The sequence below is a fragment of the Lemur catta genome, chromosome 9, assembly GCF_020740605.2.
Source record: "Lemur catta isolate mLemCat1 chromosome 9, mLemCat1.pri, whole genome shotgun sequence".
Lineage (NCBI taxonomy): Eukaryota > Metazoa > Chordata > Mammalia > Primates > Lemuridae > Lemur > Lemur catta.
Window position 1 is genome coordinate 67,864,648 of NC_059136.1, and position 18,740 is coordinate 67,883,387.

The 18,740-nt window shown below is 31.5% G+C and overlaps 1 protein-coding gene across 1 annotated transcript in view; it reads left to right on the forward strand.

Annotated features, from left to right (window-relative positions):
- MMP16 (matrix metallopeptidase 16) overlaps positions 1 to 18,740 on the forward strand; it is a 277,953-nt gene that overhangs the window by 152,526 nt on the left and 106,687 nt on the right. Inside the window, exon 4 of the mRNA XM_045560992.1 lies at positions 4,449 to 4,753. Coding sequence (XP_045416948.1) covers positions 4,449 to 4,753 — 305 coding nt within the window. The remainder of the gene's footprint in view (positions 1 to 4,448; positions 4,754 to 18,740) is intronic.

Here is an 18,740-nt window from a genome sequence, read left to right on the forward strand (position 1 = left end):
CATCTCCAGAAAAGCAATCAAAATGCTAAAGAAGTTTATAAGCAGTCTACATGTGAAACAACTCAAGATTAGAGCTAAGGATTCTCAACATGATGGAAAGGACATTTAAGGGAGAAATTCCCAGTTATTCTCAAATGTTTAAAGGCTTTCAGAAAAATATGTTTTTGAACTATTGAAAAATTAAATCATACATCCTGAATTATATTCATCATTGGAGGTGCTTAAACCAAAAACAATTATTATATTCATATAACAGATAAATTAGAGACCATTTGTGTAATGGTTGGAAAGTTAGTTGTTGAATAAATTAATGACTTCTGAGCAGGCTTTGACTAAACAGTTTTCATGACAATGTTAGAAACTTATCAACATAGTTTTTCTCAATTAGAAACTTATTTCCCAAGTTTACTGAATGTTATATAAAATAGACTTAGAGCAAGTTATTTTTCCTTAGAAATCTAAATTCCAAAATATTAGTTTATGTGATGAATGGCCAATGGGGCAGGTACCCAAATTGCCAGATGAATATGAGTATTTATAATGTATTAATTAATATAATAATGCTATCTTATATTATACTGCTTATTTTTCCAGAATATTCATCCTTTAGCTAGCCTTGGTTTTCTTTCTTTCTGTTTTTTTAAGCCAAAAAGTTGGGTGTGCATACCCTTGGTTTTAAATGAATGCCTCTGTGACAACTGAGAACACACACTAGAAGTTATTTTACTTTAATAGTGTATACAGAGCAAAGATGTTGCTAAGGAATAAAAAACTCCTCCCAGAAACATTTTTCATTATTCTCTCTGAACCCAAAGAGCTCACTGATCTTGGTGATCCTATTGACTTCAAAGAGAACTCAACTTGTATGTCCAGAGGATACATAACAGACTAACAGACTGAGAAATGGACCCTATTTAAATAAAATCCAAAGTAATGTGCACTTAAGTCTGCTTCGTCTGGCAACCCAGTATCTTGGGAAATAGCCAAATATTTAATGTAAGCTTTCCTGGAGACACTCCATATTCAGTTTCTATTCTGTGACCATTTTTCATACTTAAAAAAAAAGTTGTAAAGACAAATCAACTGTACAAACATAATATGAATACAAGTAAATTAGTCTATTTAGTTTTCCCTTGATAGAACATCATAATATATTCAGAATATGCTAATAATTTAACTATGCTGTTTATTATTATTTTTATTCTATTATATTCTTAGCAATTGTCTACTTTCCCTATTAGGGTAAATTCCATTTAGTTGATAATCATTTTGCACAGAATGTTAGTATGCTTTTATCAATAACTAATTTTTGTCAATTTAATTGACTAAAGAGGATTTAGCCCTGTTTATGAAACATAATTTGGAAATAAGAATATTATGAGTTTTATATCTTAACTAGATGCCAAGGTACTTAGTCCTTTTTTTCTTCCAATGTTAAAGATAAAACAGTACTTTAAAAAGGATTTATCACTCTATCAGAAACTTTAAGGAGAAATAACAATTAATAATATGTAGAATTATTATTAAAAGAACTGGTATGGATCTAATGATGTTAAGACTAGAGAACCCTGAGTTGACACAGTTACCTTATGAGTCAACTCACATACCTTTCTGGCAGAACCAATTATTCTGATGAATAAAGAGGTTTGGAAATTTTTACTTCATCAATTTTATTATGTAGGATTGTGTAAGGCATGGTTATTAAAGGTAACATTTGTCAATTTGGGGGGGTTAAATTTCCAAAATTTATCAAAATGAAAGTTTGAAAGAATCAAATAGTGTAAGGAAACAGCCAGATAAAGACTTCAAGAAATGATATTCATTATCTTATTAAAATGAGAAATATGTTTACTTTATTTACAAATAGAAAAGGCAAGTAAAAACATTTTAAAATTAAATTAGTTTCATTGAGTTTTCCAACTTAACTTTTATTTTACTCATTTCATAGCATTGTCTTTTTATTTTGTAAATACATTTAATCATTTGTGCTCCCTTTATTAGAATTGTTAATAAGCCTTATTTTACTCTTATTCCCTTATGATCTCTCTGTGCCCTTTGTTATTTCAGTTATGAGTAAATACAAAATACATCTCTCAATTCCATAAAAGTTTCTGAACTCTTGTGGGTTGTTTGAACCTAGTTCAGAACTCCAGCTCTTTGAAGCACACCTATATTTCTTATATTTATTTATGCTATGTGTTTAAGCATATTTTAGAAGATAAACAGTACATAGCTTTGAAAAACACAATGATATGTGTTCAAATCCAAATAGTACTTCACATTTATTATTTTTTATTATATTATTTTGCTTCATTTTTCTCAAAACCATTATATGTATTCCTATACTCATATATAAATCATAGTAATATTTCATTTAGTTTCTCTATTATAAGATTATCCTCTATTTGAAATCAAATGAATTTCTCCATTACATATTGACTCTATCACCAATGCCCATTAACAATTCTCTCAGAGCAGGCACTGAAACCACCACTTTGTATCCCCATGACTGTCACTCTAGTCCATGTCTCTGTCTTCTCTTGCGTGAACTTCATCCTTATCTTCTTATCCATTTTCCATCAGGCACAGTGATATTTTTAAACCGAAATAATATCACAGTCCTTCTCTGCTTAATATTCTCCAGTGGCTTCCTTTCCCAGAATATAATCCCTTCCCAGGTAATCCCCTCATCTGATCTCATACCATGGTCCTGTGTGTTCATTTACTTCCAACTCCCTGAGCACTCCCCGTTCTCTGAACAGGCCAAGCTGATGTGGCCTGCTCACTGTTCCTTCAGGCGGGAAACTCGGTCCCAGGCATCTGTGGCCCCTTCTATCACTGAGATCCCATTTATCATCTCTTCACCTTACCTCCTCATCCCCTCACTCATCACTCTCTGAAATTATCTCTTTTTTTTGTTTGTTTGTTTTGGTGACGGTTTTTCTCTTGTCACTAGAATATATATAAGCACTATGAGAGGAGAATCTTGTTCAGCTGTATCTTTAGCACCAAGAACAGTCCCCATTATATAGTAAGTTCTTTCAAATAATGTGTCATAGGAATATCTGCCCACTAATGAGGGACTTCTGAAATCCTACAGGATGGGAAGAAAATAAAAAACTACTAAGAAAGTTAATTTAGCCAAATTCAATGTTACAACATTACTCTGCAATGCGTCTTTAGCCATCAGACAGGAAATTTAGACACTAACAAGCTAGACAGAGGTCTGTGATATCTTAATGTAGTTGTTTACTCTTTTTCAAAATGTAGTTCAGAGTACCATGCTGAATAAGACATAAATTAAAATAAACTAACAAAAACAGCAGCAGCAACAACAGAACACTGCAGAGCTTTCTCCCTGAGTAGGCATGAATTCTTTTGCTCTATCCATCCTTTGGCTCAGGTAGAAAGATGTGGTGTCATCCTCAGCTCTTTTTAAATTTTTTTTTTCTTATTTTTGGCTCCTATGGAGTTTTCCATTGTTTTTCACATGCATGGTATGAATTTATAGTATGAAAATATAAAAATATGCATATTAGTTTCATTGATGCCCTATTTAGAAAAAATAGAAAAATAACCAGGAAAAGATAAACATCTGATAAGTGTTAAATGAAGAACAATATTTATAATTATTTCATCAATTTGTTATTAGCATGAGAACAAACTAAATAATGTTCAATTTACATCTTTAAATTCATGTAATTGTTAAATATTTTTATTAAACAGCTAATTACTCATAATACACTTTTGAATTTTATTTTTAATTGACAAATAATTGTACATATTCATGGAGTTTATAGTGACATTTTGATACATATAATGTATAGTGATCAAATCAGCATATCCATCATCTCAAAACACTTATCGTTTCTTTAGGTTGAGAACGTTCAATATCCTTATTCTAGCTATTTGAAACTATATATTATTATTAACTATAGTCATCCTATATTGGCATAGTACACTAGAACTTATTCCTCCTATCTAGCTGTAATTTTTAACTAGAATGAATTAATAAAAATAAAACATCAGAAAGTGTTTGAAATTGATCTGTGTAGATACAATGGTGTGCTTTTAAAGGTGATTGTAACCATAAAGAAATTGAAATCTTTATTTCAGCTGAAAACTGCTGCACCTGTTTGATCATTTGGCAAATCTACCTTCCTGTTGTGATTTAGGAGGCAAAGTGACTGATTGATCTAGTTACCCTACTGTTCACCATTCAGTAGAGATCTTCTCTTTTATAGCTTCGGTACATGAATACTACACTGCTGAAAATTAAATGATCACGATGTAGTGAAATCAAGCAATAGAGAGGAATGAATAAATTCATTCCTATTTAGTATCACTCATTTCCATAATATTTTACTGAACTGAACAGATCAAAATCTTTAATAAGTCAGATTAAACATAACAAAGCCATACTGATTATTATATTTTCTAACTTTCAGTATAAAGAACGTAACTCCAAAAGTAGGAGACCCTGAGACCCGTAAAGCTATTCGCCGTGCCTTTGATGTGTGGCAGAATGTAACTCCTCTGACATTTGAAGAAGTTCCCTACAGTGAATTAGAAAATGGCAAACGTGATGTGGATATAACCATTATTTTTGCATCTGGTTTTCATGGAGACAGTTCTCCCTTTGATGGAGAGGGAGGATTTTTGGCACATGCCTATTTCCCTGGACCAGGAATTGGAGGAGATACCCATTTTGACTCAGATGAGCCATGGACACTAGGAAATCCTAATCATGATGGTAAGTGCATGGCTGTTTTGCAATGTAAATAGATCTATTTTTATTTTTAGAATGCCCACGTGATGTAATAATTTACAAACTTGAGGTATAGATTCTAAGTTCACTTTTAAAATTGTAAAGCAATATGTAAGACTTATAATATTTTAAGACAAGAATTCATATGGTCATTAGATAATATAGATATACATGTGTTCTTTTAATTAAAGGTTAGAACTTTACACTATATCTATAAATACCCTACATTCTGTTTTCTGCAAAAATGTCATTTCTTAAAAGATTTCTTAGTATTTAAGTTATGAGTAATACATCAAACAAATTCTGCTATTTTTTCTACACCTCATGCCTGTGTTTCCTCTTGAAATTTAACCTCGATTAACATTTGTGCTGTGGCATCTATCATATCTTTTCTGTGTTATTTTCTGTCTATTGTCATCTTTCTAGTTTGTAAATTTTTACCCTTTCTCTGTTCTCTCATTCATTTCATTGGTCTCCCAATCTGATATGACTACATTATTTATTATCTTTTTATTATATCATTAGTTTTATTAAAAACTAATTTCTTGCAATGGTATCACAATAGTTAGCATTTTTCTAACCCATATATTAATAATTATGCTTATATTCAAAAATAATGTAAAAATCAAAAACCCAGTAAGTTACTTGATGCATGTGGTTTTTCCTACACAACAATGCATATTTCAGTTCTGTTTTAAAAAAAATTTCACAGTTAAAGGATCTTAAGAGTTGTTAGTTTCCTATGCAGCCATATCTCCAAATCTTATAAACAATACTTAAATATTTTGCTTCCTTACCATTGTAGAATGTTGTTCTAGTATAAGTGCACATTGCTTTAATGACAACTAATCAGCTAATAATACTCAGCTAATATTCCTTGGTGAGTCAAACTTAGTCATGAAATCAAGCTTTGTGGGTTCATTTGAAGGTTTAGTTACCTGGATTAGTGTAATAGCCTTGCATTTTTAGGGCACCCAGGGTTCAATCATGTTATGAATATAATGAATTAGGTTGAGTTAAATTTAAAGTAACATTAATTTTCAAGAAAAAAGTAACTGTGTTTTCCAAATGAAATAAAATATATAGCATTAGGATAATTCTTTGAATTGTTATTAATGGTTGTGTACGTTGTGTTTTTAAGAACTGGTTTGAAGACTAGTGGACATTTTAGTATAGTGGAATAAAAAGGCAGACGCTTTGAAGTCAAACATACTTATGTTTAAATGCTGGCTGAGCATTAGCTCAAAAATGTTTATACTTGTTTTTACTGTGCAGTTTATATTGCAGAGCTGTGGACATTGGAAGTAGAAGTGCGTTTTATGCAGGCATGTTCTAGACTACTTTATATCTGAGCATGTAATAATAAAATATCTGGAACAGAATAGTTGGGCCATACCAGTTTGTTGCACAAATCATATAAAATAAAATGATTATTCTATTTCATTAAAATCACACGGGCATTCTAATGAAGTAGTTTCAAATAAATTTTTAAATTATTTTGAATAATGGAAAAAATGCTTGCATTCTGAATGATTAAGAAGAGTAGCACTTACAATGGTAGTATTTTTGCTGATGCAGGGAAAACTGCATTTGTTGCTAGGGAAAAGACTTTCTTCTAATATTATGAACAGATAAAATTATATTTTATTATAATAATGGATTCAATTGTTAAGGCAACTTTAACTCTATAGCTTTGAAGTTGTGTTAATTGGACTTTGTGACTTCATAATTTTAAAATTGTTATAATTCTATATGAAGGTGATATCTATCAAATTCTTTATATTTTGTCTTTAAATATTAAAATGTTTCATAAAGAAGGCTGCAATAATCCTTTAGGTGTATGCCCTATTGCTCTCTTAGCTGGTTTTGTTTGATTTTGTTTTTAAAGATTGAGTCTTGCTTTGTTGCCCAGGCTGGCTGCAAACTCCTAGGCTCAAGTGATCCTTCCACCTCAGCTTCCAAAGTATCTGGGACTACAGTATTAGCTGCTTTTTTTGGCATCAGCCAATACTTTTTGAAAATACAAAGTTTTGGAGAAAAAAATATAGGGGGATTTTATGACATGGGAAATGAGAATGTTTACGCTGGTTTGAGTGTGATCAGTGCATGAATGCTTATGTGTTTTGTCTGACTTCAGAAGTTTTCCAAGAAATATATATGTGGAAAAAATTCTGAAATATAACATTTGAACTGAAGGTGTACAATCAAGGCAATGTGCTTTTGACTGAGAGGTATTCATTAATAAATTTTATTGCCTCCTTTAGTTTGGAAGTATAACATTCTTTGCACAAAGGCATATGACTAAAAATCTAAACCAAACAATTATTGAATATTTGTGTTTTTATTTGGAAGAAAATACATCTTTACAAATCAAATAAGAATATTTTGCCCGATGAATGAACCTAAAAAAAAGAACTGTGGAAAATAATAGTGTTTTACATTGTAGGAGATTAGGGAGACATTAATTGACTGTTGGAGATGTAATACCATAAAGATTTACTGCTTAATTGAAATTCAAACTTTTAACTAGCAACAGCAGGGCAGCGAGGGTAGTGTCAGGCTAAAATATTGATCATTTATCAAAAGAACAGCCTCTAGCTTTGCTTGTGGTGCTGGTGGATGTGGGGAGAATTAATACATTTGTACCTCCTATCCTAACTATGTGTGAGACTATCCTTTTGTATCACAAATACATAAGGCACAATTCTGATACTGATAAACTTTTTCTTTTTTTTTAATCTATTCATGGAATGCCCCCTGGCTTACTTACCTGAATTATTTTCTTTTTCTCCTATTCATAGCTCTTCAACAGCTGGAAGACAGAACAGCTTATTTATTTAGCAAAAATGCAAATGAAAGAGCCTCTCTATAAGTACCCAGCTCATTTTCCACAGCATATTGCTCAGCTAATGAGGGCAATTTGAATTCTGTCTACCTTGAAAGAGATAAACAGTGTCTTAGGCTGCCAGTAACCCTTAATTCATTGTTGTCTGCTTTCCTATCAATTTGCTTATAGTCATGATACCTTTGGAAAACTCAAGCTAAAGATCATTAAGTAAATTACACAATAGTTTTATTAAAATAAACACATTATTTTTCACACACACACACACACAGAGAGCCCTAATAAAAATAATGCCTTTTGTTCCAAGAGTTTTTCATTTTTTTATTTTCATGGAGTGGATAAGTAAAATGTGCATAGTAATTTAAAATAGATAATATTTATTGTGATAAGTTTCTTGAAAAGTATTTACTGCCTGATGTGAACTGGAATATTTAACTCCAGCAAAATGTTAAGGTTCATTTTGAGCAACAGTAGTACATTGTTTCCTTGTCTATGGCATAAAGTTAAAATGGCAGTATCAATGTAAACACAAATGTATCACAAAATTCTTTCTAGTTAGACAAGTATCTACAGCAGTAACAGGATTTCAAATTGATAATCTCTAAACAAAATAGATTATTTATTAAAATGATATGTAAAACTGATGACAAAAATATCTGGAAACATATCCTATATTACCATGTAGTTGCAATTTTGTTAAAAAGAACCAATTGCAATGACTGTTTATTGTCAGAAAGTTCACTGCCTAAAGTAAGGAGGTTGAGCAGGGTGATCAGTGTTGAAGCAGACTGTCAAAAAACCAAGGAATCCAAGGAAAGAGAAATTTTGATTTAAAAACCTACCTAATATTTACAATGAACACTATTTGAGTAATGGGCACATCTATAGCTGGGACTCAAGCAATATAGAAGCAATCCATGTAACTGAAAACATTTGTACCCCCTTAATATTTTGAATTTAAATAAATAAAATAAAGTTAAACACATATATTACTATATTATAATTTTTAGTTTACTTATAATAACCATATTTCAATATAACTTGCTTCTTTGTAATTCTATATATCTTGTATGAAGGCATTAAAAATTTTTAAACATTATCCTGAGAAGCATTCTGTAGGCTTCATTACACTACCAAAGAGGTCTTTCCCACAAACAAGGTTAAGAACATATGCTCCCAAGCAATTTCACTCCTAAGTATCTACCAATGAGAAATAAAAATGTACATCTGCACAAGACTTGTATGTGAATGTTCATGGCAGTATTATTCATAATAGCCAAAAAGTGAATGTTCTATCTGTACATTAGAATACTATTTTAGCAATAAAAAGAAACTACTGATACATGCTACAACATGAATTAACTTTAAAAATATTATGCTAAGAGAAAGGAACCAGATGCAAAAGACCACAAATGTCACATTCCATTTATATTATATAAAATGTCCAGAAAAGGCAAATCTATAGGTACAGAAAGTAAATTATAGTTTTCTTGGGAATGGAGATGAGAGATCCCCCATTGCAAATGGCCATGAGAGATCTTTCTTGGGGTAATTGAAATATTCTAAAATTGGATTGCAGCAATGTTGTACAAGTTTATAAATTTACTAAATATTATTGAATTGTATACTTAAAATTTCTGAAATTTATGTTATTTAAATTAAACCTCAATGACGCTATTAAAAAAACAAGAACATTTGGGAAAAAAAAGTTATCTGAGACATCAAAACCTTTCAATCTAGTCCACCATTAAATGTGAAATGATTGATGTTTATATCCAAGCCCACTTATTCCTGAATACACCTAGTTAGGTATCTTCATGATGTGATTCTTGAGTCAACGGACATGACTTCTGCTGATGTTGGAGAGTTAGCTTTCTGTAAGAGGGATGTTGTCCATTAGTGCACTAGTACAGAAAGCACCTGCCCAGAGCTGAACCTAAGCCTTAGGCAGCTGTCTGACACCTCCCAGCCTTTTCTGCTCATTTTGTAGCAGCCACTGCTCTCTAATATTTCTCAGAGGCCTGAAGAATTTGGACTATGATCTTTGAGGAAAGAAAGAGGTAGATGCCAACTGGATATTGATGAAGATATCTATCAGTCAGTACCACAGACTGTGGGAATATTGTATAGATTCATCTGTCCTGTGACTTTCCAAGAAAAGGGAAGGACTTGATATATAGGCAGTCAAAGATCTTAACTCATCTTTAAAACAGGAGTACTTATTGTGATTTTAAATTCTAGAAATACTAGCTCTACCACATAGTTCTTACCATGTTTTACAAAAACTTGGGAGCTCTCTCTGTCAAAGTAATTTGGCTTTCACAAGTATGATAGAGGCTTTTTATTTGTTTTTAAAAACATGACTTCTTTCCTTTCTTCCTGAAATGAACTTCATTTCACTGAATTTATTTCATTTCACTAGACTGGTGGCCAAAAGTTTGATAATCTTGACTTTTCCAAAACCTTACAGTTACGTAGCTTCCTGTGATTATTATGCAGTCACTACTTGGTCATTTATTTTTAAATCTTTACATGTAGTTAGAAAATAGCAGATAAATTGGTATAGTCACACTCACCAGAATATTTTATTATGTCAGTATAACTAAAATATATAAATGGACCATGAACATTAAAACACATATAATACAGTGTTCTTAGTAAACCAGAAACCAGAAATTTCTGTGGCTTAACATAATTGAATTTTACTTCTTGCTCAAGTGGTGGGACAGAGAGAACTCTGTCCAAACACTATCAGAGACCCCGAACAATCAAGGCTCACTCTATAATCAACACATAACTTCCAAAGCTGCCTCAGGTGTCAGCATCCAGGCAGCAGTTGATAGATTTGCTCATAGAAGGGTTTTATGTGCCAGACCTGCAAGCGGCATGCAGTTGTCCCTCCGTATCTCTGGGGACTTGGTTCCAAGACTACCTACAGATACCAAAATCCATGGATGTTCAAGTCCTTTACATAAAATGCTTTAGTATTTGCATATGACCTAAGCATATCCTCTCATATGCTTTCAATCATCTCTAGATTACTTATGATTCCTAATACAGTGTAAACACTATCTAAATATTAATAGTTGTTACATTGTATTGTTAAGGGAATAATGACAAGAAATAAAAGGTCTGTACATGTTAAGTACAGACACAACATCCATTGTTTTTCCCCAAATATTTTCGATCCATGGTTGGTTGAATCCATGGATAAGGAAGCCGTAGATATAGAGGCCCAATTGTATATAACATTTCTGCCCAAGTTCTCCCAACTAGAACTTAATCCCATTGCCACACTTAATCACAAGGGAGGCTGGAGAAAGGTGATGGGTTTAATAGGAAGCTGGTCAGTGTCTACATACGAATATGTTGGGAGGTAAAACAATCTACTTGGATTTTATATACCCTTTGAATCTGTGGTAAATTACTTAAACAGAATTCATACATATTTTGCCATATTAAGCATTGTTTAGTTTCTGTTATTATTCTATTGTAGTGTGTGTAGAAATTTACCATCTAATTCATCTTTAAATAGTTTCTTTGTCCTTAAATGTAATAATCAACAAAGCAAAATGAAATAGAAGTTTCAAATTGAGCTATTTTTTATTGATGTAGACAATATCTTTTAAGTTTTTGAAAAGATCCTATTGGTTTCAATTAATAATATGATAGTTTTATTGCTTAAATTATCCAAGACCAATAACAATTGTCTACCTTAGTTTTGTGCCTTTTTGTTGCAGAATTACAGCTATACCCTTACAAAATCTGACATACTACTATTTTAATAAATTCCTTATAGTTTAAACAAAACAGAACTATCCACTATCTGTTCTCACATTTAATTTGTAACCCTCTTCTTCAGTTGCAATCAAATGTTGTCAGAACTCCCCTTTTCCCCTATCTGCTGATCACATATCAGAGAAGCAGCAGAAATAGGCCTTGTTACAATCCACAGTGGAGACTGTAGTTTTGCCATTGATTTAATGCTTTGGAAAACATGACTGTGGGCATAGAAGAAGATTCCACTTCCATTAGGCAAAGCTGTACTAGATGCATGTGTTCTGAGTGATGGAAATTGAGCTAAGACCATGGAATATCAGCCTGCTTTCCAGGATTTAATTGAAAAGATTATTTGACCACCATGCAAAAGTAAAGTAGGAAAAGCAGGAGGTAATCTAAAAGCCCTTTTCTCTGGTTATCATCAGTCTCGTTCAAGGATGCATAAAGAAGAAAACAATAAAAAATAATAGCAAAAGTCAATTTAATTGCACATTTAATATGTCCCAGACACTGTTCTAAATTAGTTTTATTTACTCAACTCATTTATTTCTTATAATATACATAAAGTAGATAGTATAATTACTTCCATTTGGCAAGGGAATTGAGGCAGAAATTTTATTAACTTGCCCAAGTTTAGGAGGTTAGCAATAACAAAATGATACTATTAAAAAGATATTAAAAAATCTAGAAAAGAGAACATCTACTTGAAGACTCAGGAGAAAAGCCTGTCACTGAAAATATTTTATCAAGTGAACCAGAAAAATAGTATTGGACACAACCCAAAATACCCATTAAAAGCTTGCTATGGAACAGGAATAGAAAACCTGTTATTATTATAAAAACTGAATCTGTCATGTGGAAGAAAATCTTGGTAAGCCATCTCCAGAAAAGCATGAAGAGATAAAATGATGTGAAAGCAAAGGATAAAGGGTATAGGAGAACTGTTAAATAAATCCAGCCTAAAAATTAAAGATTCTCTCAATAAATGGAGAGGAAAAATAAAAGCAAAAGAAATAAGCAAACACATAATATTCATAACAAAAATGTCCTGTTCTAAAATGAGACAATAGTATGCAATTCAGAAGTCATTTCATTCACTGCAAAAATTAATAAAATCACATCTATTAATATATCCTATAAGAAAAAGATCCTATAAATCACTAGGCAGAAAAAAATGAAGCTAACCATTGTTATTTTTACCTGTGCTACGCAAATTCCTAAGAGACAATGGACAAAACTATACATAATATTTTTATATATTCTATTAATAATTGCACACATGTTCTTTGCAGTATTAAATTATATCTGTAGTTTTAAAATATTTCTTTTAAATGATAGTTGTTTTAGAAATCATGTGACCTGAATGACATTTTCTATGATTTATTAATAACATGATATAAAGATAGGAACAAATTTTTGGATTAAACATTCAGCATTATTATAAAATATGATGTTAACATAGAGGTCTGATATTATGTGTTTTCATATGCCCATTCTTTAAGTTTACTTTTATTAATCCTTTAATTTTATTGATCAATCCTTTAATTTTATTGATCATACTATCACCAGTAGTATGATAGAAACCTAGGGCAAGTCTGAGGATTATGTAAAATTCCAGTAAAAATATTAATGATCTATACTGTCTTAAAAAAAAACAGAATTTTATAATCTAGAATAGACATATAATATAATCATTTCTAATAGTGATTATAAGAAGTATTTAGGTTATTAAATATGAAATGTCTGATTTTCTTAAGTACTAAGTTTGACGATTGATATCTCTGACATTTTACTTTGGCACTTCTAGTTTTATTTTTATTGTGAAGGTACATCCTCAGTCTTTCAAATGCACATTTTGGCTTGTGATTATCTTTCAAATTTTTTTTAGAGCAATTTCTGTGAAACCATGGATAAGTCAAAAATCCATGTTATTTTTGAATATGATTTCCGTCCTGGAACCAATGCAGCACAGACAGCTGGAAATATCAACAAACTGGGAAGGATGTGGCTAATGAACACACGTCAATGGATTGAGAAGTTCTGTTTGTGTGATTTTAATCTTGAAAATGAGCCACGTGACTGAACTGAGACCAAGGTGGATAATGATGAGCTGAAAGCTGTGGTGGAATCGATTCCATCACAACCTACACGCGAGATAGCAGCAAGGTTTGATGTTAATATTCCAACAATATTAGACCATTTGAAACAGATTGGCAAGGTAAAGCTGGATAGATGGATTCCATTTGAATTAAATGAGCATCAGAAGAGAAATTGTCTTGAAGCTTGCCTTTCTTTGCTGTCACAACATAAAAGGGAACCATTTCTACACTATATTGTTATGTGTGATGAAAAATGGATTGTTTTTGACAATCACAAGTGTTTGGCACATGATTGGATAAAGACAAAATGCCAAAACACAGTCCCAAACCAAATATTCATCAAAAAAAGCTAATGGTGTCTGTTTGGTGATCCAGAACTGGTATTATTCACTACAGCTTCATGAAACCTGGTCAATTGATTACAGTGGATGTCTACTGCAACCAATTGGATGAAATGATGAAGATGCTTGTGATTAAGCAGCCGAGATTGGTCACTAGAGATACTCCAATCCTCTGGCAAGATAACGCTGGACCACATGTCACACAAACAACGCTGCTCAAACTACAGCAGCTGGACTTGGAAACTCTCTGTCATCCACCATATTCACCAGACCTTGCACCAACTGACTACCACTTCTTCCAGGCTTTCTTGCAAATTCAGTTCTCAAAAAGCTATAGAAAATGCCTTTTGCAATTACATCACCATTCACTCTCCAGACTTCTTTGCTGTTGGCATAAACAAGCTGTGATTAAGGTGGAAAAACTGTGTCCATAGTTTAGGTGCATACCTTGATTAATTGTACTGCTTGTTGTTTAAGATATAATAAATTAAACTTTTGATTAGAAATCGGACATTTCATATTTAATGACCTAATAACACATGGAAATTTTAAAAGAACATTCTTGAAATTCCTAGTTCTGGAGGGCTACATGTTCCAAAGATCCTTCTTACTACTAAAGTAATAGATAATCCATTAAGCATAATTTTTATTGAATACTTTGGCATCAAATTTAGTAAGGGATATCTCCAAAACGTCAGTAAAATAGTGAGCTGAAACTGAAGTTTTGAGCGGTGAACACATATAAAAAGCAGAGACCAAGATGAGGAAGTTGAATCTGAAGCTCTTGGATTAAAATACTGGTGGTTGCATATGGACAAAATGCTCCTAGATTTGTAGCACCTCCCCCTGCCCACAGCTCCCTATATCCCCTCTAGAAGAAACATACTGGATTTAGGCTCCCAGCTTTTTTCACAGGTGGATATCATGCAAATAGAAGTTTATAATCAAAGATGAATACCCCAGAATTAAACAGAGCATCATGAGAGAGAGTCAGTACAATGGATTAATTTTTAAAGATTTCAGATATTGTAATTATGAATTAAAAATATATGTAATTTTAAGATAGAATATCTTTAAAAAGTTCAAGATAGAATATCTTTAAAAAAGAAAGATGGAATCATAGAAATGAACTAGTATCACGAGACTATGAAAAAAGACCAAGAGTTGAGAACTAGAACCTTAAAATTCTAATAGTGAGAATAAAATATAGTAATAGTGAATTGAACAGCAGGCTAGGATTAGTTGAAGAAATAATTAGTGAACAAAAAGATAGATGTAAATAAATCCACAAATTGTATTACAGAGAGTAAAAAAGATGAAAAATATGAAAGAAAGTTTAGGAGAGGAAAATAGGACAATGGATGTAATATACTACAAGTGGAGTCCCAGAAAAAGAGAACTGAGAAAATGCATAAAGAGTAATATGCAAAGTATATTTCTTGATTGATAATTACCTAGAAATAAAAATATGAATCCACCAATAGAGGACACTCAATGTATACAAAGCAGCATAAACTAAGCGTGCACATACACACATGCGCATACACACACGCACACACACACACACACACACACACATACACACGTTTTGGAGTAACTATAGAGTACCAAAGACAAAATGCCATCATTGATTTCAAAATATAGGCATTCTTGCACCATATAATGACATTTCAATCAACAATTGGACTTCATGTAGGACAGTGGTCCCATAAGATTATAAAACTGTAAAACTATATTTTTAGTGTACTTTTTCTATGTTTAGATATGTTTACATACACAAATACTTACCATTGTGTTACAGTTGCCAATAGTATTCAGTGCAGTAATATGCTGTTCAGGTTTGTAGCCTACGACAATAGGCTATACCATCTAGCCTAGATGTGTAATAGGCTATACCATCTAGGTTTGTGTAAGTGCATTCTATGATGTTCACATGACAACAAAATCACCTAACAACTCATTCTTCAAACCCTATCCCCATCATTAAGTGATGCATGACTGTACTAGAGAATTACAGGGTATTAAAAGTAGAATACTGTTTTAAAACACTCTACAGGCAATTGTGAATTTTATTTAAAGGAGATTATCATATAAAATAAAACATACAAGCATTTGTAATAAACAATTTTTTAAACTGCAGGATTTGACTTATTCTGTGTAATAATTCTCTTAGCTACATCCTACCTGAGAGGAAGAACACTTGAGTACTTCTCTATGGCAATTGTAGTTCACATTTATTAAACTCACCATTTATAGGGTTTTTTCATTGTAATAAGTCTCAAATTGTGTCCTGGATATATTTAATTTTAAATTTTCCCATGCATGAAAGTAAAAACTTGTTTCTAATTTAACACTGAGGTATTCAATTTCAGAGTTGAAAAGTTGTCTCAAGTAGTATATCATTATATAAGACATCTCAGAATAATAACTTAATTCCTTTCAACTTATTTTTACATATATAAAATGGAACTTCATTCTGTATGAGTATTTCATATTATATTAGTCTATATATATACATTATCTAATCTAAATTCTCTTTTCTGTGTTTTTTATCTTAACTTATTAAAGCAAACTTCAGTATTCTTTCTATGTTATAGTATACATTTTCCAAATACATACACACACACGCCCCTCAAGTTATATATAATACATATATAAGTAAATATATATATTTATATTGTAATTCAGTTTGTTTTCTTTGAGTAAAATTGGCACTTTGTTAGAAGTTTCTTTTCACCTGCCATAACATACTGATTTTTTAATAGCCACCTGAACATTTTGATTTTATTATTAAATGATATCTATGGGATAGAATATTAATTCCAGAAAAGTTAATATCATTTAGTTCTAGTAGGATTACTTATTCAAGACAGTGCCAAAGATAAAAATACTAACAAAAAATATATTTTATGGCATATTAAGTACTTTTTAATGATTATATATAAAACCAATGGCAAATAATCCCAATTTAAAATAAAAGTTTCTTACCTAATGAAACTTTTCATTTAGAGCCTGTTTTGAGAGTGTGGTTTTATTGGCAAAATTTTACTGACGAAAATTTTAGCCAGATGAGTGGTATTTATGGTTTTTATCTACTGGAAACATGTTGGGGAATTATACAGTTCTGTTATGCATGTTATTTCTTAGTAAGAGGATCCAGAGAAATTAAATTACTTTTAAACTTAGCTTAAACTTCCAACTTAAGTCCCTGGCCTTAATAGATAGCCATGCATCTTAATTTACCAAAATTGAAATCAGTTTATGCAGTTATTTTCACAGCTCTCTTTTGTACCTATTCTTTGATCTTCACTTAATTATTTCTTCATGAATTCCTTCCTGGAAAAAAAAAGTGACTGCATTTTATGCCTGCCTATTCCATCATAAAGTCCTACTCAGTCCTCAAGACTCTGTCTTTATGTAATCAGATTAGTATTCTTTCCCCAATTACTTTCTCCTTTATAACTTTATAACTTCCTTTGAAGTCTGTGGCCCACAGGACATGTCACACATTTCCTTGACTATCTTAAGAACATAATGAATTCTTGTGGAATAATAAATGAAATCAAACTAGAGGTGAGATATCTTACAGAACAAGCTTCCAAACAGAATAGGTGATAAATTTTGCATTTGTTTAATATGTCTAAAACAATCACTTTATTCAAGTAATAGAAGCAGTTCAAGTAATAGAAAGATTTCTTAACACATTTGACCAAAGACACCAGGGGAAAAGAAGAGAATCTTTGAGGAAGCTTTGGGAAATAGTTCTCTTTGTCGGAGTTTATTATCAACTCATATGATTTAACTTTAACTAACCTAATTTGTCCTGATTTATTTTCAAGTCTTAGTACATTCTTTTCTGAACATGATCTCTTCCTTCCAACACTGAAGGATTGGGATAATGATAGGATGAAGATCAATATCACCACACCCTTCTGTCAAGTTAAAGGTTCTATCCATCTCTGTCAGGGCCTTAAGAGTTTATAATCAGAAAATATATATGCTCTTTGGCTTAAGTAGGTCTCAAATGATAAGGTTCAACATAGCATATCAAAAATTACTACTTTCATGTTTCTAAATAGCTTCAACCTCTTTATTTCCATGGTAATGCTCTGGGTGCCACCACACTTCCTACCCAGGTTGTCCTAGATATGTGACATTGATTTACCTAGATTTTTTAATTCAGGATGTTGCAGTCTGATTCCTGCCTTGTTCTTAGTAGACTTAACCTAATGGGCTTCATCAAAACCTTTATTCATTAAAAAATACCAATATAGGCAGATACCTACTCTTATATATCTATATCTCCCGTTTGTACAGATTAAGAACAAAATGATTATGAGTCTTCAGATAAATAGGTGATATTTTTCTCAATGCCTATATCAAGTCTTTTTACCATAGAATAATTAAGATATAAGTTCTACCACATGTAAACATCTCTTAAACTGACCTAGCCTTTGTCTCTCTATTTATAATATATGGAGCAGTAAAGAAAGTGGAGATTTACAGGGTATAACCACCATTTAAAGAAATTATATAATGTAATGCATCTATTTCAACACCTGGCAAATAATACAGATTAAAGTAAGTATTAAAAGATTAGTTTTTCTGCTGGTAACTATGGTGCTAATTGCACATTTTAATATTTAACCAATAATTTATAGTAATTTTTAACTGTGATATAGTTTGTAATATTTTTAGTCATGTAAACAATATACATTCTCTGTGTGACATTTTAAAGAAAATGAGTTTGTTAGAAAATCATTAGAATTTCCTTTAATACTTTCACTCAGAGATAGCCACTGCAAGGTCTGATAGATTTAATCATTATCCTCAATAGATATATTAATTGCTAGATGAAGTATAGATGTAAATCTGGACAGATACATGTATAATTGTTATTATATTGT